The sequence below is a fragment of the Eleutherodactylus coqui genome, chromosome 6, assembly GCF_035609145.1.
Source record: "Eleutherodactylus coqui strain aEleCoq1 chromosome 6, aEleCoq1.hap1, whole genome shotgun sequence".
NCBI classification, from domain to species: Eukaryota; Metazoa; Chordata; class Amphibia; order Anura; family Eleutherodactylidae; genus Eleutherodactylus; species Eleutherodactylus coqui.
In genome coordinates, this window is record NC_089842.1 from 238,595,452 (window position 1) to 238,619,466 (window position 24,015).

At 46.4% G+C, this 24,015-nt stretch overlaps 2 protein-coding genes across 2 annotated transcripts in view; both read left to right on the forward strand.

The window, feature by feature from the left end:
• LOC136571913 (SLAM family member 5-like) overlaps positions 1 to 24,015 on the forward strand; it is a 520,182-nt gene that overhangs the window by 418,292 nt on the left and 77,875 nt on the right. The window lies entirely within an intron of this gene.
• Positions 12,645 to 13,568, forward strand: LOC136631705 (olfactory receptor 5AS1-like). Its single transcript, XM_066605991.1, has one exon. The coding sequence runs from the start codon at positions 12,645 to 12,647 to the stop codon at positions 13,566 to 13,568; it is 924 nt and encodes a 307-aa protein (XP_066462088.1).

Here is a 24,015-nt window from a genome sequence, read left to right on the forward strand (position 1 = left end):
GCAGGTCTGACAAGCGTGGGTAGCTTTTCAGAAACCGCTGAACCACCAAATTAAAGACGTGGGCCAGGCATGGCACGTGCGTGAGGCTGCCGAGCTGCAGAGCCGCCACCAGGTTACAGACGTTGTCACACATGCCCGGTTGGAGGCTCAGCGGCGAAAGCCAGCGGTCGGTCTGCTCTGTCAGACCCTGCAGCAGTTCGTGGGCCATGTGCCTCTTCTCTCCTAAGCTGAGTAGTTTCAGCACGACCTGCTGGCGCTTGCCCACCGCTGTGCTGCCACCCCGCGCGACACCGACTGCTGGCGACGTGCTGCTGCTGACACATCTTGATTGCGAGACAGAGGTTGCGTAGGAGGAGGAGGGAGGAGGAGGGTGGTTTAGTGGAGGAAGCATACACCGCCGCAGATACCACCACCAAGCTGGGGCCCGCAATTCTGGGGGTGGGTAGGATGTGAGCGGTCCCAGGCTCTGACTCTGTCCCAGCCTCCACTAAATTCACCCAATGTGCCGTCAGGGAGATATAGTGGCCCTGCCTGCCTGTGCTTGTCCACGTGTCCGTTGTTAAGTGGACCTTGGCAGTAACCGCGTTGGTGAGGGTGCGTACAATGTTGCGGGAGACGTGGTCGGGTAGGGCTGGGACAGCATATCGGGAAAAGTAGTGGCGACTGGGAACCGAGTAGCGCGGGGCCGCTGCCGCCATCATGTTTTTGAAAGCCTCCGTTTCCACAAGCCTATACGGCAGCATCTCCAGGCTGATCAATTTGGCTATGTGCACGTTTAATGCTTGAGCGTGCGGGTGCGTGACGGCGTACTTGCGCTCGCGCTCAAACAGTTGCGCTAGCGACGGCTGGACGCTGCGCTGAGAGACATTGCTGGATGGGGCCGAGGACAGCGGAGGTGAGCGTGTGGGTGCATGCCGGGAGACGGTCGTGCCTGTGTCCTGAGAGGGGGGTTGGATCTCAGTGGCAGGTTGGGGCACAGGAGGAGAGGCAGTGGTGCAAACCGGAGGCAGTGAACGGCCTTCCTCCCACCTTGTGGGGTGCTTGGCCATCATATGCTTGCGCATGCTGGTGGTGGTGAGGCTGGTGGTGGTGGCTGATCTTGGCACGACAAACCTTGCACACCACAGTTCGTCGGTCGTCTGCACTCTCAGTGAAAAACTGCCACACCTTTGAGCACCTCGGACTCTGCAGGGTGGCATGGCGCGAGGGGGCGCTTTGGGAAACAGTTGGTGGATTATTCGGTCTGGCCCTGCCTCTACCCCAGGCCACCGCACTGCCTCTTCCAACCTGCCCTGCTGCTGCACTTGCCTCTCCCTCTGAAGACCTGTCTTCAGTAGGCTTAGCAAACCAGGTGGGATCAGTCACCTCATCGTCCAGCTGCTCTTCCTCCGAGTCCTCTGTGCGCTCCTCCCTCGGACTTACTTCCCTCTACTACTACCTCACTGATAGACAACTGTGTCTCATCGTCATGGTCCTCCTCACCCACTGAAAGCTCTTGAGACAGTTGCCGGAAGTCCCCAGCCTCATCCCCCGGACCCCGGGAACTTTCCAAAGGTTGGGCATCGGTCACGATAAACTCCTCTGTTGGGAGAGGAACCATTGCTGCCCAATCTGGGCAGGGGCCCGAGAGCAGTTCCTGGGAGTCTGCCTGCTCCTCCGAATGTGTCATTTTCATGGAGTGAGGAGGCTGGGAGGAAGGAGGAGCAGCAGCCAAAGGATTCAGAGTTGCAGCTGTGGACGGCGTAGAAGACTGGGTGGTCGATAGATTGCTGGATGCACTTTCTGCCATCCACGACAGGACCTGCTCACACTGCTCATTTTCTAATAAAGGTCTACCGCGTGGACCCATTAATTGTGAGATGAATCTGGGGACCCTTGAAACTTGCCTTTCTCCTAATCCCGCAGCAGTCGGCTGCAATACACCCGGACCAGGAGCTCGGCCTGTGCCTACACCCTGACTTGAGCCTCCGCGTCCTCGCCTCCATCCACGTCCTCTAGGCCTACCCCTACCCCTCAGCATGGTGTATTACGAGATTAGCAGAAACAGAACGCTGTAATTAAATGTGCTGCTTATTGGCCTGTGGTTGGAGGCTGACTTCGCGTACGTAACGCACTGCAGAGGCAGGCAACAATTATGCGCAAGGCTGGGTATTAATTCAACAACTACTACCCCCAGCAGAGACGCAGTAAACTGAAGGCAGTGACAGGCAGGCCTAATATTGTATTTTTTGGGAACAACCACACTGCCTGTGATATACACTGTATTTCGATTTCCCTTTTGGAGGCTGACTTCGCGTACGTAACGCACTGCTGAGGCAGGCAACGATTATGTGCAAGGCTGGGTATTAATTCACCAACTACTACCCCCAGCAGAGACGCTGTAAACGGAAGGCACTGACAGGCAGGCCAAATCTTGTATATTTTTAAACATTGTGGGAACAACCACACTGCCTGTGATATGCACTGTATTTCGATTGCCCTGTTGGAGGCTGACTTCGCATACGTAACGCACTGCAGCGACAGGCAACAATTATGCGCAAGGCTGGGTATTAATTCAACAACTACTACCCCCAGCAGAGACGCAGTAAACTGAAGGCAGTGACAGGCAGGCCTAATATTGTATTTTTGGGAATTTTTTGGGAAAAAGCCCACTGCCTCTATAGCCAGTATACCTCTTTCCCTGCCTCACCAGTACTGCCCCTATACTGAGTAAAATGACTGCAGACTGAGGACGCAATGCTCTGTACGCCCGATATACAAAAAAAAAAAAATTGTGCAACACTGCTAAAAGCAGCCTCAACAGTACTGCAGACGGTCAGATGTGGCCCTAAGAAGGATTGTTGGGGTTCTTGAAGACTAAAATAACACCTAACACTCTCCCTATAGCAGCAGCAGCATCAGCAGCACTGTCCCTGATCTCTGTCACCATGCATCTGTGCTGAGCCGCGGGAGGGGCAGATTTAAATACTCGGGTGTCACCTGATCTCCCCAGCCACTCACTGCAGGGGGGTGATATAGGGCTTGAACGTCACAGGAGGAAGTTGTAATGACTTCCATGTCTTTCTATTGGCCAGAAAAGCGCGCTAACGTCTCAGAGATGAAAGTGAAAGTAACTCGAACATCGCGTGGTACTCGTTACGAGTAACGAGCATCTCGAACACGCTAATACTTGAACGAGCATCAAGCTCGGACGATTATGCTCGCTCATCCCTAATCAATGTTAGTGAGGCCAGGAATGTCTACAGCGATCATGTGTGTGTCTCATGATCTCACAACTCGAAGGTCAGCAGAGAACAGCAATGTGCACTACAGCGACTGGGGAGCAACAGTGGAGGTGAGTATGTAGAGTTTGTTATTTTATTAAACACACCTTAAAAAACTAAAATCAGAAGGCCCAACAGCTGTACCTGGCCCAGCAGCCCGGGCCTCCGTACAGCCAAAGCAGCTGCATATGCGGTTAGTCCGACCCTGACCCAGAGTGTTCCTTTTAAAGTCAACTAATCTTTCGACCATTCATCACCATTAGTATGGATCTTTTAACAGTTACACCATACAAACAGAGGAAATAAGCAAATGCTCATATTAATAGGGAAAATCCCTAAAGGTAGAATAATTTGTACATCAATTGTAATTACTTCAGGGGGCAATTAGAGGGTATGGACAATTGTATATAAGAGCACATCTCAAGCACGCGGCACTGTTAGCATTGGGTGCTAATAGATATAATCCATAGGTAAAGCCCACTGTGTTATATAATCTGCAGGCTTCATTGAGAACACTGGGAGATGATATCCTAATCTGGCTGGATTGCCTTAATATCACCCAATGACCAAACAACTGGACTGGTGTTAGATATCTGTTATTGCACATTGTTTCCTGCTCCCTTTATTATCTGCTACAGTAAGATTTCTACACTGCAGTGCATAGTGACTGCCATCTTCATGGCATACTGTATTTGCTCCTCATGAGATCTGTTGCCCATATCTTGTTATGAATGCCATGTCTGTCAGGACAATCATTACTATAAAATTACCAATAATTGACATTTTTCTTCACTATCATTTGTTATCAGCAATACATTGGAGGGTTATTTTTCACTGTAAATGGACCATCTTCCTTCAGACCCCTTTTATGACTGTCAGGCACCAGTGGCAAATTGATGGTCTGATTATTTCCTTGTCTACAAGAAAAGTAATGTACATGGATAAAATGCATTCATGTATTTCTATATGCGTAAATTACATTAGAATCTTCACTATGAGATCTACACTTTGGAATTATAGCTATAGAATGGAAAGCAAAACCTATGGATCTCATAAAGGAAAAAGCTTTTTGCCAAAAACTGATTGGTGTAGGAACCAACTAGAGGGGCAACCTTTTTGGACTTAATATTAACCAATAGACCAGATAGAATAACAAAGTTTCAGGTCGGTGGACACCTAGGAAAGAGTGATCATACTACAAATACAATTTCCACTTGTCTTTTGATAGGGTGTTTTGTCAGGAGCCACAAAACAATAAACTTCATGAAGGTGAAGCTCATCAGCTTAGAGATGCCCATAGCTTATTGACTTGGCAATGCCATCAAAAATAAGAGTACAGACAATAAATATGAAATTTTTACAAATATCTTAAATATACATTGTGAGTGGTACATACGTTAAAGGAATACAAGACAAGCGAAAACGCATGTGGATGAACATAGCAGCATAGTATATTAGGCTGAATGAAGACAATGTCCATTTAGTTCAGCTTGTTTCAACCTCTTCCTTGTCGGTCCAGAGGAAGGCAATTCCTCCCTGACTCCATAGTGGCAGCCAGAGTAATCTCTGGGTCAACATTTGAGATCATCAACCCCGCTGGTCACCTAAGGTCTATATCCTGTAATATCATAGCGTTCTAGAAAGACCTCTAATCCCCTATATGGAGTTTGCCATGACCACGTCCTCAGGCAGAGAGTTCCACAGTCTCACTGCTCTTACAGTAAACAACTCCCTTCTATGTTGGTGATGAAACCTGCTTTCTTCTAGACATAGCGGATGCACTCTCATTAACGTCAGAGTCCTGGGCATAAACAGATCATGGGAGAGATCCTAGTATTGTCCCCTAATGTATTTATACATAGTTATTTGGTTGCCCCTTAGCAATCTTTTTTCCAGGGTAAATAATCCCAATTTGTATAGCCTCTCTGGGTATTCCAGTCCAGTCATTCCATTTATTAACTTAGTCACCCTTCTTTGAACCCCGTCAAGCACTGCTGCATCTTTCCTGAGCACAGGTGTCCCGAACTGTACACAGTATTCCATGTAGGGCCTAACAAGTGCCTTATATAGTGGAAGAATAATGTTGTCATCCCTTACCCCTATACCTCTTTTAGTGCACCCCAAGACGTCATTTGCTTTTGCAGCAGCTGACTGGCATTGATTGCTCCATTTAAGTCTACAGTCCACTAGTACCCCCAGGTCTTTTGCCATATCCCTTTTCCCTAGCAGTACCCCATGTAGTGTATATTGGTGACATCTGTTTTTCTTGCCCATGTGCATATTCTTACATTTATCAACATTGAATTTCATTTGCCATTTTTCTACCCAAGCCCCCAGCTTATCTAGGTACATTTTGTAGCCACACATTGTCCTCCGCTGTATTAATTGTCTTGTATAATTTTGTATCATCTCCAAATATTGATATTTTGCTGTGCGGCCCCTCTATCAGGTCATTGATAAATATATTGAACAGAATGGGGCCTAATACTGAACCTTGTGGCACCCCACTAGCAATGGTGGCCAATCAGAGTTTGATCCCTTTATTACTACCCTCTGCTTTCTATCTCTGAGCCAATTCTTTACCCAGATACATATGGTTTCACCTAGACCAAGCTGCCTCATTTTATATATCAACCAATATGCGCCACGGTGTCGAATTCTTTGGAAAAATCGAAATATACAAGATCAATAGACTCTCCCAGGTCCAGCCTGGAACTTACTTTATCGTAGAGGCTGATCAAATTGGTCTGACATGATCGACTCCTCTTGAACCCATGCTGATGAGGGGTTATACTGTTGTTTTCCTTGATGTATTCTAGGATGGCATCTCTCATAAACCCCTCAAAAATGTTTCCAATTATTGAAGTGAGACTCACCGGCTGTAGTTACCAGGCTCTCTTTCGGACCCCTCTTTGTATATTAGAACCACATTGGCAATGTACCAGTCCAGTGGTACAACCCAGGTTCCGGTAGTGTCCATAAATGTAAAAAATAGGGGTCAGCTATCATGACACTTATTTCTTTTAGAATCCTTGGGTGTATTCCATCTAGACCCAGCGATTTATCGATTGTAATCCTCTTAAACCGCTTTTGCACTTCGTCCCCCGTTAGGCATGCAATACTTAGTGGGGGGTTCGTTTTGTTCCCTTGCATCTTGTGTGACACCCCCCCCCCTCCTCCCTCCATCGTCTTCTATGGTTTCTCCTTCATTATTTGCTTAAGGGTCAGTGCTTTCAGTGCAAATCCTTTTACTGTTTATATGGTTGAGGAATAGTTTAGGGTTATTTTTGGTCTTTGACAATCAATCTTTCTGCCTCCTCCTTAGCAATTTTAATGTTTTCTTTACGGATTTAGTTTTTTCCTCTTTATGATTTTAGCGCTTCTTCACTGCCTTCTTGTTTTATTAGTTTAAACGCTTTCTTTTTTTGTTTATTACTTGTAGCTCTTTTATTTTTAAAGGGTATGAACTGCTCATATGAGGTAATAAGAACTTTTTAAACTTTTCCCATTTGTTGTCTGTGCTTTCATTTTTAAGGACGCTATCCCAATTAATGTTACCGATACTAGTTCTGAGCTGATCAAATTTTTGCTTTACTAAAGATTAAGGTTTTTTTTGTCACTCCCTGATAGGGCTTCTTATTGAATGATAGCTGGAAATTAATTATATTGTGGTCATTGTTTCCCAAGTGTCCCCCAACCTTCACCCCCATGATTCAGTCTGATTTGGCAGTTAATAATAAGTCCAGAGTGGCCCTCCCTCTACTCAGCTTCTGCGCATGTTGGGAAAGGTAGTTGTCTTTAATTGTTCTCAAGAACTTATCACCCTTGTGAGATTTGCAGGTTTCATCTTCCCATATTATATCCAGATAATTAAAGTCCCCCATGATAATTACTTCATTGCAGTTTGACACCTCTTCTATTTGCCCTAATAGTAAGATTTCCGTTTCTTCTGTTGCTTTTGGTGGCCTATACAAAACCCCTATCAGGATTTTGTTATTTTTTTTCTCCCTGTATTTCTACCCACAGAGATTCCACACTTTTATCTCCTGCACCTATATCTTCTCGTAGCCTTGGCATTAGGTAGGGTTTAATGTACAGACACATTCCTCCACCTTTCTGTTCACCATGCATCTTGCGAAACAGTATGCACCCTCGATCGGCTGATCAAGGACCGCATACATTGCACAAGTAACACACTGGGTGGCATTGTCAGGCATGGAGCTCATCCTAATGGGGATCTACAATTTACTAACGGAAGTAGTGAAGATAGACTAGGTCAAACTCTAAACACGCCTCCACCCGTTCACAACCGCTCACGCGCCTCTGCCCATTCACAACCGCTCGCACTCACACACAGACATTTACTAATAGGCACTTACACACACAGGCATTTACTGATGGGCACTTACACACACAAATACTTACTGAATGGCACTCACACACAGACACTTTTACTGATGGGCACTCACACACAGACACTTAATGACGGGCACACACACAGACACTTACTGACGTGCACACACACAGACACTTACTGGTGGGCACACACCGAGACACTTACTGACGGGCACACACCCAGACACTTACTGACGGGCACACACCCAGACACTTACTGACAGACACACACACCCAGACACTTACTGACAGGCACACGCACAGACACTACTGACAGGGACACACACAGAATATACTTATCAGCCCTTAGCAGCAGCAGACTCCTCTTCAGCAGCTGATGACCTCACCCACAGGCTCAGCATCAGGACCTCTCTCCCTGAAGCCCCGCTCAATGACCTGGTTCCGCTCCAGGAACCGCTCTGCTACCTCTCCCTGCTGGACGGATCCATCAGCGGGCAATCCTTCAGTGGCTTCCTCGGTCTCCTGGCCACAGTTCCTGTGCCCCACCGATGTCCCCTTGCGCCCTGCTCTTGGCTCGCTTCTGGCGTCTGACATCACTTCCGGTCAGATGCTTCTCCTGAAAGATGCGAATAGAGCAATACATAATGGGAAAAAAGCATTGAAACCACTGAAATAAGAAAAAGCAGTAAAGAAGCATGAAAAGGTATTTAGGAGAACAAAAATTATGAACAAAACACAAAGGCAGAAAAGCTGGAACCTTAAAATGTTCTTCAGTTGTATAAATAGTAAAAAGATTAAAACTGTAAGTATTGGCACTTTAAAAAGGAATGAGAGAAGAATTATAGAAGGTGATGAGGAAAAAGCAAATCTGTTAAACAGTTTTTTTCTTCAGTGTATTTTAAGAGGAAAATGAAATGTTGTGAGGTGAAATGCTGAAAATAACTACCAAGCAGGAAAGCTCCGAGCGTTGATCACACACCAGCCAAACTGCTCAAACCAGTGTCAGTCAAGATCCTAACCAACCTATGTCATAAAATCTGAAGCTCCAAATCGTGGCCCAAAAACTGGACAAGGTCTGTCTTCATCACACTGCCAAAAGAAGGTGATGCTCAAGAATATTCCAATTACCCCACCACCGCCCTCATATTTTACACGAGCATACTTTTTTTAAAAGATCATGCAAAAATGCATTGTGACAATTGCTGAACGGGAACTGCCAAAGGTTCAAGCTGGCTTCCACAAAGGACGTGGCACCAGAGACCAAATCTCAAACCTGTGTTGGATCACGGAGAAGACCCGAGAGTATCAAATGGACGTGTACATGTTTTTCATTGACTACAGCAAGACATTTGATTACTTCAAACATGACAAGCTTTGGAAGAGTCTGAAGCAAATGGGCGTCCCAGAACATATTTAACAGCTTATAAAGTCTCTTTACAAAAACCAAGAAGCAATAGTCAGGACAACTTATGGAAACACAGATTGGATTGGAATCGAGAAAGGCCCACAGCAAGGCTGCATTCAATCACCAGTCCTTTTCAATCTGTTTGCAGAAACGATCATGATTAAAGATGAGCGAACGTACTCGGTTCGGGTGTTTTTGAACTCGAGCACCGCTTTTTCCGAGTAACTGACTACTCGGACGAAAAGATTTGGGGGGCGCCAGGGGTCGGGGGCGGCGTAGTGGAGCGGGGGGTAGCAGTGGGGAACAGGGGGGAGCTCTCTCTCTCCCCACTCCCCTCTGCAACCCCCCGTGCACCCCTGGCGCCCCCCGAATCTATTCGTCCAAGTAGTCAGTTACTCGGGAAAAGCGGTGCTCGAGTCAAAAAACACCCGAACCGAGTACGTTCGCTCATCTCTAATCATGATGCAATACAATTTGGACAAATTAGAAATCGGAGTCAAAATCAGTCGCAGAAATGTCAACAACCTTCAATATGCAGATGCCACCACCCTGCTTGCAGAAAGTGAAAGGAACCTAGAATACCTTATCCAATGAGTGCAAAAGGTAAGCGAACGCATGGGACTGTACCTCAACAGCAAGAAAACGAAAGTCATCACCACGGTAGGCAACGGTGCATTGAACATAAAATTAACAACAAAGAAGTTGAGTCGGTCCAGGATTTCATCTTCCATGGATCCAAAATCGATTGCAATGGGCAATCTGGACCTGAGATCAAGAAATGGATTACACTTGGTAGGAATGCAGTGCAAGAAATGGAAAAGATCTGGAAAAGCAAGAATATTAGCATTGCAACAAAACCAGACTAGTCAATGCAATCGTCTTTCTCATAACGATGTATGGTTGCAAAGGTTGGACGCTCAGGAAAGCAAACAGAAGGAAAATTTTATATGTTTGAACTCTGGTTCTGGAGGAGAATGCTACGGATACCTTGGACTGCCTTACTACGAATAAGGTAGTGTTAGATCGCGTCAAACTGAAAATATCACTAGAGGGCAAAATTGTCAAACAGTGGCTCTATTTTTTGATACGTGATGCTTGCTAACTCACTGGAAACAGTACTGATGCTTCACAAGATCAGTAGAAAGAGCAGATCAGGCCGACAAGGAACAAGATGACAAGATACAATCAAGGCCACCAACAGGTCAATCGTGGAAGTGAAAGAAGCGGTGAAAGACACATGGAGAACATTGATCCATAGAGTGACTGAAGGTCTGATGCAACTGAACGGTTAATCATCATAAAGAAAACTCTACACTCTATGTCATCAGTCTAACTCAGGAAGAAGTGCAGATCTGTGTTAAAAAGATTACATAGACAAATCACTAGTTTCAGATGGCATACATCCCCAGATATTAAGTACTATAATCGACAATACCTTATTCTAATATTTAACTGTGATGATGGGGTTTGTTCCACAAAATTGGCAAAAAGCAAATGTAGTTGCCAATATACAAGAAGGAGTCACAAAGTGAACCTAAAAACCATAGGCTGGTAAGTCTAACTTCTATAGTTAATAAAAAATTTGGGGGGGGGGGGGGTTTCTAAGAGACACTATCCTGGAGTGCCTAGATGAAAATAGCTGTACAACTCCATATCAGTGTGGGTTTATGAGGGATCACTCCTGTTAAACCAATCTAATCAGCTTCTACACGGAGGTAAGTTCTATCTAAACTGGATTGGGGAGAGTCTTTGGATCTTATATATCTTGTTGTTGTTTTTTTTTTCCCTAAAGGATACTGTGCCACATAAAAGGTTGGTAAATAAAATGAAAATGCTTGGTCTGGGTGAGAATGTGTATGAGTGGGTATGTAACTGGCTCAGAGATAGAAAGCAGAGGGTGGTTATTAATGATGCTTAATGTGATTAGGTCACCATTACTAGTGGAGTACCACAGGGGACAGTACTGGGCTGGTGATCATACCCTAAAGGCCCATTTAGACTGGACGAATGTTGGGCAAACGATGCCCGACACTCGTCCCCGCACATACTCGCTCCTGTGCTGCTTCACGGGAGCAAGTATCGCTGGCTCACAGACGGGAGGCTGGAGAAAAATTCTCTCCTTGCACTCCCACGCCCATCTGCATTGACTTAACATAGCGATCGTTTGGTACTAAATGGCTGCTATTTACACTGAACGATCAGTGATCAGCTCATCGTCCATCGTTTATGCTGCATAAACAATGGACGATGTGCTGATTGCTCATTGTAAGTAGCAGCTGTTCAGTACTGAACAGCCGTTATGTTAAGTCAATGGAGAGGGGCGGGGGAGTGGGAGGAGAAAAATCTCCTCCAGCTGCCTTGCCCCCCTGCTGGCCACTCTGTGAGCGAGCCAGCACTACTAGCAACTCTGCAACAGCATGGGAGCGAGGACGCACAGGGGCAAGTGTCGGGCATCGTTTGCCCGACATTCGTCCCATCTAAATGGACCTTTAGAGACTTTGGAAGTCAATGCATGAACAAACGTGGACTAAATCTGTTAGCCCAGAGTTGGAGTGTACCATAAGCACAGAGGGACTGGCTGCCCGGACCTGAGACCTACTGATGGCCCTTTTCCTTCAAGTCTAGTAGATGGAGCAGACTGGAGAAGCCTAAGAAGTTATCTATTCTCCTCAATGACAAGAATAGTTGAAGGATTGCATAGTGTTTTGCAAAACATGTATGCTGTATTAAAGTCTCAGTTGTATTATTGTTGCAGGTATATTAAGTGGTACCTTGATAAAAAGGTACTCCTTTTCCAACTAGGTCTATAATAGTCCGTCTGTAGTGTAGGGAGTCATACTCCTATGCTGTACAGAGTAATATGCAATGTGCATGCTTTGCAGTAGGAACTCATGGAGAAGTAGTGGTGTAATGGTCATAAGGACACATGGAGACAGAAAGCATTTTCCATACTAAGTGACTAGTGCAAACCTAAAAGTGGCGTAGAGATTGAAGAGGCTGTGACAAAGAGTAGCCTCTCAGGCTGACCATACTCATTAAACTTTGATTGGCCGCATTGAGACTAAATAGGGTTAATTTAGTTCACCTTATTTTTTTATTTTACAAGCCTGTGCAAAATGGCATGATCAGCTGGCTTCCACTAATCATGCCATACACTTGCAATTTCAGCAACAGCTCACATTTTTCTTTGGGTTGGATCACATGTTATGCAAGTGCAAGCAATTGTTAGCATTATTTTTGCCATTTTGCTTTTTTGGACAATTCTCTCATGTATATTGCCAGCTTCAGGGTGCAGTATGATGGGCTGCTGGCTGAAAGTCACTTTGGCGCAATATAATTTGGTGGAACTTCTGATGTAAGATGAGGTCCCTAACCCAATGTAAGGACCCGTAGGGAAGGTTAGGTCACTGTTCTATAAAAAAGATAATTAGATAATCGCAACTGTGTGTTTTTTAAAAGGAGAGCACCTTATAAAAGCTGTCTGTAGATATAATGATTAAGATTGGACTGTAAAATGTTTAAGATCATTACCTTTATCTATAGCAAATAGACTTGTTTAGGTCAGTCAATAAGCTTCCATTTCCACTTTTTGTCCATGTCAGGTGCTCATTATTAGTGCTATGGAACTGGTTAACCAATCCTTTTCAGGAAGATTTTTTCTCGTTGGATTGTCCACCATTCCTTATGTGGAGGCTCTTGGCTTTCTTTCATTCTTGGTGATATACTTGATTACCTTGCTAGCAAACTTTCTACTGATCGTCGCGGTGAAACTCAACCCAAAGCTCCAGACTCCCATGTACTTCTTTCTTATTAATCTTTCCTTTATTGATATTTGCTTCTCTACCACTGTGGTCCCTAAACTCCTGAAGAACACATTATCCAAGGACAGGAGCATCTCTCTACTAGAATGTGCTATCCAGATGTACTTTCATTTGGCTTTTGGGTCTACAGAGTGTTTTTTACTTGCTATTATGGCTTATGATAGATTTGCTGCCATCTGTAAACCGCTGCACTACAACACCATCATGAGCAAGAAAATATGTATTTGTATGGCCGCTGCGTCATGGACCTCAAGCTTTATCAACTCCATGATACAAGTGATCTACACTTTCCAGATGTCCTTCTGCCGTTCCCACTATGTCAACCACTTCTTTTGCGAGGTACCTCCATTTTTACAAATATCCTGCAGTGACACTTGGCCTCATGAGGTATCAATGTACATTACAGCTGGAATCATAGTTAGTCTAGCGTTTTTCTTGATTCTAATTTCATATATCCGTATTGTATCCACCATCCTGAAGATCAGTTCTACTGATGGAAGGTATAAAGCTCTCTCCACATGTGCCTCCCACATCATTGTAGTTACTCTCTACTATGGAACCATTATGGTTATGTATTTACGTCCACATTCTCATGCCTCTCGAGACATAGACAAGTCTGTCTCTATCCTCTACACAACTGTTACACCTATGCTAAACCCCATCATCTACAGTGTCAGAAATAAGGATGTCAAAGGAACCATAAGAAAAATCTACTGTAGTTAAAGTCTCCAATCGAATTTATTTTTATAAAAAATCTTATTAATATAGGAATTCTATATTGAGAAACACTGGATCCGATAGTATCAAACTTTCCTTCTGTGCTCTATTCTTAATGCCAGTTTGGATGTTGACCATAAGATCTGAGCACAAGCATTGCTTGAAGCCCTTGAATTGTGATACAAGATCTGTAACAGATTCCAACACACACATTTTCAAAAAAACAACCATCACATGATACATTAATGTCCACATATGTGGTCTTTTGTCACCCAAAGTCTTAGTATTGACTGTACCTCAGCTCCACCTATAGCTCAAACAAAAAAAAAAAGTTTGCAAGCTCAGCTCAATTAATTGAAGTTACGTGTTCAAATCTCAGATGGTGCAGTGGAAGGGAAAATACCTCGTATCGGCCAAGGGCTACAGCATGAATCTAAAGAGGACTGTGAAATTGTGCATTCATCTCAAAATAAAACAAGATTTTATTATGCTAAAAACATCTTAAATGCAGAACAGGAAAAAAATGTGGTGAGATTTGCAATTCTTTCTGATCTCCATCTAAAGGCCCTTTTACACACAATGATAATAATTTGTTATAATAATCTTTCAGAGCAGTCAGCAACTAACCAGCAACTAACTACCAGATTTGTGCTTGAAAAAGGAGCTTGTTGCTCCGAAACAGAATTATAAATTGGCCTCATATTGTTGGTAGGCCCAAACAATTAGATGGAGATAAACCAACTGACAACCACAGTCCCATTGGCAGTAGGGGGGAGAAGCCTATATAGATCACTGCAGCAAATGTCTTACGACTAGAGATGAGCGAACCTACTCATTTCGAGTAATTACTCGATCGAGCACCTCGATTTTCGAGTACTTCCGTACTCGGGTGAAAAGATTCGGGGGGCTCCGGGGGGCGGCGTGGCGGAGCGGGGGGTAGCAGCGGGGAACAGGGGGGAGCCCTCTTTTTCTCCCCCCCCCCCCACTCCCCGCTGCAACCCCCCTCTCACCCACGGCGCCCCCCAGAATCTTTTCGCCCGAGTATGGAAGTACTCGAAAATCGCGGCGCTTGGGCAAAAAATGGGCGTGGCCGAGTACGCTCGCTCATCTCTACTTACGACGCACAGAACAGGTTAGTACTAGAGATATACATTAAAGTACCACCTATTTTTAACCTGTTAAGACTCCATGATGTAAACTAATATTATATACTGGCTTGCTTTAAGCTTCAATGATGGACATTTATGTAATAGATTCTGCACTCACAATAGAGCTCTGTATTAACTGACAGCGTGGCTCTCATTTTACTGACCAGGATCAGAAAAGACTTTGATCCTGGTCATTAGCTCCCTAGGTGCCGTGGTCAGTATTAATCATGGTATCTAGGTAGATAGACAGAGGGAGGGGTTCCCTCTGTTCCCACTGGCCCCTCACAAATGTAATTGTGGCTCAGCAATGGGTGGTCATACCAGCCAGAGGCCTATTAAAAGGCATACAGGCATGCCACAGTCGTCTAATAGATAATTTTGGAGTTCTAGATTCACATGGAATTATATTATTCCCATATTGAGAATACCAAAGCATCATAACTGGAGTGGGAGTCTCAGATTAAGGATGAACTTAGTGTAAAGTCATTATCAAAACAGCGGTCAAGGGTATCGGAGTTGAGGGAGAAGAAATAGGGGGCTGCAGCACTGTGGAGAGCTTTATGGATGGGAAAGTGAGTTTAAATTGTATTCTGTAGCAGATGGGCAAATAGTGGAGAGACACAGAATGGAAACATTGGTGTAGTGGCTGGCACAGGGCAGAGGCATCACTGCCGTAACTGTTATAGTGGGAGACATCAGTGTAGTGTATGGCACAGGGTGGAGGCATTAGTGTAGTTATGGGCAAAAAGGTAAATGCAACAGTGTAATGATTGGATATAAAGATGAGTCGGGCAACCGTATTCAGGATAGACTGCAGGGAAGACCGATTAGTGATAAGTTACAGTAGTCAAGACAAAAATGGATCAGGGCAACAACGATCGCATTGTGATGTTCCTATTAGGACCAAAAAAGTAAAAGGATAAATGTTATTAAAGTGTATTAAAAAAAATGTGCATGGTTAAAATAAAAACTATTCTTGTTTTTTTTTTTTTGTAAAAGCGAAAAAAAGAAATCCACATAAAATATTACCTCAAGAAGTGTATAATTACCTCCATGCTGTCACTGAACAGAATCAACTATACCAAGACCAACAATACGAATAGTAACAGTAAATGAGGCCCAAATAATAGTATCAAATAAAACTGCAGACCATGATCACATATTACCACCACATAGTGAAGGGAAAGTCCCACCATACTGTTACTGAATAACGACCACTGCAAAGATCAATATAACCAATAATGATGCTATATCAGGGACAAATAATACCTCTAAACCATAACTGCACTAAACCGCCACAGTATTACTGAAGAAAAACACTATATAAAGTCCAATATTACCATTATATAGTGACTAGTGATGAGCGAGCATTGCCCTTAGCGAGTACTTTCCCGCTCGAGAGAAAAGGTTTGGCTGCCGGCGGCGGGCAGGGAGCGGCGGAGGAGAGCGGGGAGGAATGGAGGGGAGATCTCTATCTCCACCTCCCGCACCCTCCTGCCCACTGCCGCAACTCACCTGTCACCTCGATGGAGCAATTGGTCTTAGCGAGTATGCTCACTCATCTCTAATAGTGACCATAAACAGTAAATACCAGCTCTACACAAGCACCCTGGAGACTGTATAAGTTATTACAATAAAGTTATTGCCAGTGAGGACAGATGATATTCTCTGACTGGAGTCATAAACTTTCCTTTTTCTTCCCCCTTTGGCCCAGACCTCCCTGCTGAGCCGGCGCACCTTTCCAAGCAGGTCTGACAAGCGTGGGTAGCTTTTCAGAAACCGCTGAACCACCAAATTAAAGACGTGGGCCAGACATGGCACGTGCGTGAGGCTGCCGAGCTGCAGAGCCGCCACCAGGTTACGGACCTTGTCACACACGACCATGCCCGGTTGGAGGCTCAGCGGCGAAAGCCAGCGGTCGGTCTGCTCTGTCAGACCCTGCAGCAGTTCGTGTGCCTCTTCTCTCCTAAACTGAGTAGTTTCAGCACGACCTGCTGGCGCTTGCCCACCGCTGTGCTGCCACCCCGCTCGACAACGACTGCTGGCGACGTGCTGCTGCTGACACATCTTGATTGCGAGACAGAGGTTGCGTACTAGGAGGAGGGAGGAGGAGGGTGGTTTAGTGGAGGAAGCATACACCGCCGCAGTTACCACCACCGAGCTGGGGCCCGCAATTCTGGGGGTGGGTAGGACGTGAGCGGTCCCAGGCTCTGACTCAGTCCCAGCCTCCACTAAATTCACCCAATGTGCCATCAGGGAGATATAGTGGCCCTGCCTGCCTGTGCTTGTCCACGTGTCCGTTGTTAAGTGGGCCTTGGCAGTAACCGCGTTGGTGAGGGTGCGTACAATGTTGCAGGAGACGTGGTTGTGCACGGCTGGGACAACATATCGGGAAAAGTAGTGGCGACTGGGAACCGAGTAGCGCGGGGCCGCCGCCACCATCATGTTTTTGAAAGCCTCCGTTTCCACAAGCCTTAACGGCAGCATCTCCAGGCTGATCAATTTGGCTATGTGCACGTTTAACGCTTGAGCGTGTGGGTGCATGGCGGCGTACTTGCGCTTGCGCTCAAACAGTTGCGCTAGCGACGGCTGGACGCTGCGCTGAGAGACATTGCTGGATGGGGCCGAGGACAGCGGAGGTGAGGGTGTGGGTGCAGGCCGGGAGACGGTCGTGCCTGTGTCCTGAGAGGGGGGTTGGATCTCAGTGGCAGGTTGGGGCACACGGGGAGAGGCAGTGGTGCAAACCGGAGGCGGTGAACGGCCTTCGTCCCACCTTGTGGGGTGCTTGGCCATCATATGTCTGCGCATGCTGGTGGTGGTGAGGCTGGTGGTGGTGGCTCCCCGGCTGATCTTGGCACGACAAACCTTGCACACCACAGTTTGTCGGTCGTCTGCACTCTCAGTGAAAAACTGCCACAGCTTTGAGCACCTCGGCCTCTGCAGGGTGGCATGGCGCGAGGGGGCGCTTTGGGAAACAGTTGGTGGATTATTCGGTCTGGCCCTTTCTCTACCCCTGGCCACCGCACTGCCTCTTCCAACCTGCCCTGCTGCATTAGCCTCCCCCTCTGAAGACGTGTCCTCAGTAGGCTTAGCAAACCAGGTGGGGTCAGTCACCTCATCGTCCTGCTGCTCTTCCTCCGAATCCTCTGTGCGCTCCTCCCTCGGACTTACTGCCCTTACTACTACCTCACTGATAGACAACTGTGTCTCATCGTCATCGTCCTCCTCACCCACAGAAAGCTCTTGAGACAGTTGCCGGAAGTCCCCAGTCTCCTCACCCGGATCCCGGGAACTTTCCAAAGGTTGGGCATCGGTCATGAGAAACTCCTCAGGTGATAGAGGATTCATTTTTGCCCACTCAGGGCCAGGACCCGAGAACAGTTCCTGGGAGCCTGCCTGCTCTTCTGAATGTGTCATTTGCTGGGAGGGAGGATGCTGGGAGAAGGGAGGAGCAGCAGCAAGAGGATTTAGGGATGCAGCAGTGGACGGCGTAGAACTCTGGGTGGTCGATAGATTGCTGGATGCACTTTCTGCCATCCACAAAAGGACCTGCTCACACTGCTCAGTTTCTAATAAAGGTCTACCGCGTGGACCCATTAATTGTGAGATGAATCTGGGGACCCTAGAAACTTGCCTCTCTCCTAATCCCGCAGCAGTCGGCTGCGATACACCTGGACCAGGAGCTCGGCCTGTGCCCACACCCTGACTTGGGCCTCCGCATCCTCGCCCGCATCCACGTCCTCTAGGCCTACCCCTACCCCTCAGCATGGTGTATTACGAGTAGAGCAGAAACAGAATGCTGTAATTAAATGTGCCGCTTATTGGCCTGTGGTTGGAGGCTGATTTAGCTTATGGAACGCACAGCAGAGCCAGGAAACAATTATGCGCAAGCCTGTAGTGAGACCTAGGTGCGTATGACTGAGCTACTGGAATTCACAGGGCAGAACCATTCAAGTGGCCAAAGGCCAGTGGTAGGCCTTAAGTATTTTGCTTCAACTTTTTAAAATGGTGAGGTGAAAAACCTGACAGACACCGTATGCAGCGTATATATGTATACTCTTTCCCTCTGACGGGATGACGGCGGTCATGTAACGGACACAGCAGAGCCAGGAAACAATTATGCGCAAGCCTGTAGTGAGACCTAGGTGCGTATGACTGAGCTACTGGAATTCATAGGGCAGAACCAGTGAAGTGGCCAAAGGCCAGTGGTAGGCCTTAAGTATTTTGCTTCAATTTTCTAAAATGGTGACGTGAAAAACCAGACAGACACTGTATGCAGCGTATATATGTATACTCTTTCCCTCTGGCGGGATGACGGCGGTCATGTAGCGGACACAGCAGAGCCAGGAAACAATTATGCGCAAGCCTGCTATAACGCTTAGCTGGGTAATAATGAGCAACCACTACCCCCAGCAGACACGCAGTAAAGTGTACACGGTCAAAGGCTTGGCTGGGTAATAATGAGCGACTACTACCCCCAGCAGACACGCAGTAAACTGAAGACGGTCACAGGCAGCCCAAATATAGTATTTTTTCCCAATTTTTGGGAAAAAGCCCACTGCCTATATAGCCTGTATATGGATTTCCCTGTTGGAGGATGACTGTGGTTATTGAAAGCACAGTGCAGCCAGAAATAATTATGCGCAAGGCTGCAATAACACCTAGCTGGGTATTAATGAGTGACTACTACCCCCAGCAGACACGCAGTAAACTGAACACGGTCACATGCAGCCCAAAGATTTTTTTTTCCAATTTTTTTGAAAAAGCCCACTGCCTAAATAGCCAGTATATCTCTTTCCCTGTACCACTGTCCCTGCCTCACCAGTACTGCCCCTATACTCAGTAAAATGACTGCAGACTGAGGACGCTATGGTCTGCAAGCCCGATATACAAAAAAAAAAAAAAAAATTTGCAAAACTGCTAAAAGCAGCTTCAACAGTACTGCACACGGTCAGATGTGGCCCTAATAAGGACCGTTGGGGTTCTTGTAGACGAAGATAACAGCCTAACACTCTCCCTATAGCAGCTACAGCAGGACGGCACTTTCCCTAATGTTTCTCAGCGTGCATCTGTGGCGAGCCGCGGCCGGCCCCAGTTTATATACTTGGGTGTCACCTGATCTCCCCAAACCCTCACTGCAGGGGGGTGGGATAGGGCTGGAACTTCACAGGAGGAAGTTATAATGCCTTCCCTGTGTTTCTATTGGCCAGAAAACGGTGCAAAATTTTCTGGGAAGAAAATGGAAGTGACTCGAACACCGCGTGGTACTCGTCTCGAGTAACGAGCATCTCGAGTACCCTAATACTCGAACGAGCATCAAGCTCGGATGAGTACGCTCGCTCATCTCTATTTAACTTAAACAAATTTGTATTGATACTTTAATAGAAACCAATTTTTTTCACAGGGCTGCCTCCAGGCTCTGTTAGAAATTAAACAACAGCGAGCTGTATCTTTAAAAAATGTTTATGGGTTTCACCTGCCCTCGCGGTTGAGCAATTTTTCAGGGGTACACTTTTTCTCTTGGTACACCAATTTTTCTGGCCCTCGTCTATACTGTTATCTAACTAATTTTTCCGGCCTGCGCCTACACTCATGGTACACCAATGTTTCAGGGGTTCACCTATACTTCTGCTACAGAAACGTTACAGGGGTCTGCCTATACTTTTGCTACAGAAATGTTACTGGGGTCTGCCTATACTTGTGCTACAGAAATGTTACAGGGGTCTGCCTATACTTTTGCTACAGAAATGTTACTGGGGTCTGCTTATACCTTTGCTACAGAAATGTTGCTGGGGTCTGCCTATACCTTTGCTACAGTAATGTTACTGGGGTCCGCCTATACTTTTACTACAGAAATGTTACTGGGGTCTGCCTATACTTTTACTACAGAAATGTTACTGGGGTCTGCCTATACCTTTGCAACAGAGATGTTACAGGGGTCTGCCTATGCCGTGGGTGCACAAAGACTTCCATCGTGGTGTTTTACCTATCTGGCACAATTACACTGACTGACTTGGGAAGAAATGTGTGCCGAGGCCAAGGTCCTTGGCGGGGGGAAACTCTGCCATGTTTGGGCACTCTGATTTCTTCCTGTGTAATACCATCTTTGTGCACTGACAGCATAGGCGAGCCCAAGGAACTCAAAGACGTCCCCTTGTGGTGTTGAGCTATCTGACACCTACACAGAATGAATTGTGTGGGAACACATGGATTTCCCATTGCTATGTAACTCAGGGCACCTTGGGTCACACAAGGTGGAGGCTGGGACCGAGCCTGACCTAGGGCCCGCTCACGTGCTTCCCACACAGAGTATTGCTACATTGTGGAGATGTGTAGAAGTGCTGGCACCTGAGTCCCCTTTATGCCCACGTTTGCGGATCCTGACAATTTTGTGACAGAGGTGGCACGGGATTGGAATGATGATCGTACATCAATTTATCATCATTTCTCAACAGCATTGTGGGCTATCGCCCACACATTCAAAGAGGGTCCCTGCCTGGCCTGCCAACCCAACATGTTTGGGTGCTGTGATTTCTTTATGTGTAATACTTTCCTTGGGTTCCTTTGGCTCACCTATGCTGTGGGTGCACAAAGACTTCCCATAGCGGTATTTCACCTGTCTGGCACAAATACACTGACAGGCTTTAGTAGGGTGCAAAGTGCAGATGGCTTTCCCATTGCGTTGTTGAGCTATCTGACACCTACGCAGAATGAATAGTGTGCGGACACATGGATTTCCCATTGCTATGTAACTCGCGGCACCTTGGGTCACACAAGGTGGAGGCTGGGACCGAGCCTGACCCAGGACCCTCTGACATACTTCCCACACAGACTATTGCGGGTCCTACCTCAGTCATGGTTTCTTGGCCTTGTTGTACCACCTCCTCCTCCTGCTTGGGGTCAGGGGATCAGCACTGCGCAACATGTATTTTCTCTCGTGTTACCACAGTTATTTGAGACACTGGTTTGGGCCAAACAAAAGGAGCGTTACTGCATTAATTAGAGGTATAGAGCTGTACTAGCATTGGAGTCTGCTTTATGCCCACGATTGCTGAGGATGTGGGCAGAGGACGAAGTCCTGGGGGAAATGCAACTGCGCCAGGTTTGGCCCGTGGAACGTCTTCCTGGTTCATTAAGTCTTTGGAGCGATGAAAGCAACCACAACTAATTTAATGAGACGTTTACAGCTGTAATAGCATCGGAGTCCGCTTTATGCCAACGATTGCTGAGGGTGTGTGCAGAGGCCGAGGTCCTCGGCGGAGTGAAAGTCTGCCATGTTTGGGCACTGTAATTGCTTCATGTTTATTGAATTGCTTCAATATTTTCCTTGGGTTCCTTTGGCTCGCATATGCTGTTGGTGCACAAAGACTTCCCATAGCGCTGTTTTACCTGTCTGACACAAATACACTGACTGACCTAGGTAGGGTGCAAAGTGCAGATGGCTTTCCCATTGCGTTGTTCAGCTATCTGACACCAACACAGAATGAATGAGGGTTTATTCCAAGTAAATTGTTAGGGGGTGACCGCCAGACTCTTGCCCCCATTTTGGCTTAATAGTGGGACCTGCGAGCCTCATATGCAGCCATGCATGCTGCCCCTGCCCTTCCCTATCCGTTTTTGTGGTGTTTCCATGGCTTTCTGATGTTTTCTGGTGTTTCACAAGTCATCAGCTATGCGGAGCATCGGTCCCATACAAAAATGCTCGAGTCGCCCATTAACTTCAATAGGGTTAATTACTCGAAACGAGCTCTCGAGTATTACAAAGTTTGACTCGAGCAACGAGCACCCGAGCATTTTGGTGCTCGCTCATCTCTACATAGAATCATGAAATTTGTCAGGAACATTCTTTAGGTCCTAAATAGGAAAAGTAAAGGGGCCACAACTCGAAAATTCAATGCTAAGTGCAAAAGTATTGGCGCCCCTCTGTAATGTACCAAATCTAATTCTCTAACTTTCTGATATCGTACAAACATGAAATTTGGCAGGAGCATTCTTTAGGTCCTGAATAGGAAAACTAAACGTCCTAAATGAGGACGTGAATTAATAGCTAAGAGCTATGTGTGATTGGATGAGTGCTCAGCCAATAGCTAAGCAGTAGCTGCTATTGGCTGAGCCCTCAGCCAATCTGCATAGCCCTTTCAGGAGGCGGGGATTTTTAAATCCCTGACTGCGGAAAGAGCTTCATAGCAGTACCGGGGAGCCAGCAGGAGGACGCGGCTGAGCGCAGGAGAGGTGAGTAATAATTTTTTTTATTTTTTCACCACTTATTGATGCCTATCGGGGAAGGGCTTATACTTCAAGCCCTTCCCCGATAATCATTCTGCGGGGCTTGGCTGAAACCATTGATTTCAATGGGATCGGCAGCAGTGCCGATCCCACTGAAAGCAATAGAATAGAATGCTGTGGATTTCTGCCACAGCTGTGACAGAGGATTCCTTCATCCCCGTGGTCCCCACTGGGATGACGGAAACTCCTGCCACAGCTGTCACAGCTGTGTCAGAAGTCCGCGGCATTCTCCCTATGCTTTCAGTGGGGCTAGCGCTGCTGTCGCTGGCCCCATTGAAACCACTTGCAATATGCTGGTTCTATACCGGCCTCTTTCTTGCACTGTGATGCGAGAGTTTTCTCGTGCTCTTGCAGCGCAAGAAAGAAAATGTCGCCAGTGGGTGGGAGCCCTTAGGGTGACTACCCACTACAGGTTTTTTTTCACTGCGAAATTACCGTGAAATCGTGATTTTGCGCGTTTGCGATTTTAACATTACAAGTCCCATAGACCCCTGCAGAAAACAAAAAGCTACGAATTTCACAGGGAAAAGAAAACTTTAGTGAGTAGTCACCCTTATGAGCAACACAAAGATAAACTTTATTGTAATTATAAGTTAAGCCCAATGTCCACAGGTGGACTTGAATTATGCGTACCTGCACGAATGATCCACAGTTCAAGCCACCCACAGAGAAACATAGACGTCTGCAGCTGAATTAAAGCATGCAGCTTTGTTTTGTGGACCTTTTGGTCTGGAAAACAAATTGTAGCATGCTCCATTTCGGTGTTGTTCCCGCACGGGCGGCTTCCATTAAAATCAAAGGAAGCCGTCTGATCCACGGCCCGTCCGCAATTGACATTGTGGATGAGCTGTGGATTCCTCGGGAAAGCAGGAGTTAGAAAAAGAAAACTTTACTGCGCATGTGTGGCGGTACGTGGGCGCTTCTGCACACATCCGCAGTGAAATCCTGGACAGGTATTCACGGTCCTTGGCCGCCAGCAGGGTCGGAATCCACTGCGTGCTCGCGCATGCGGAATCTGA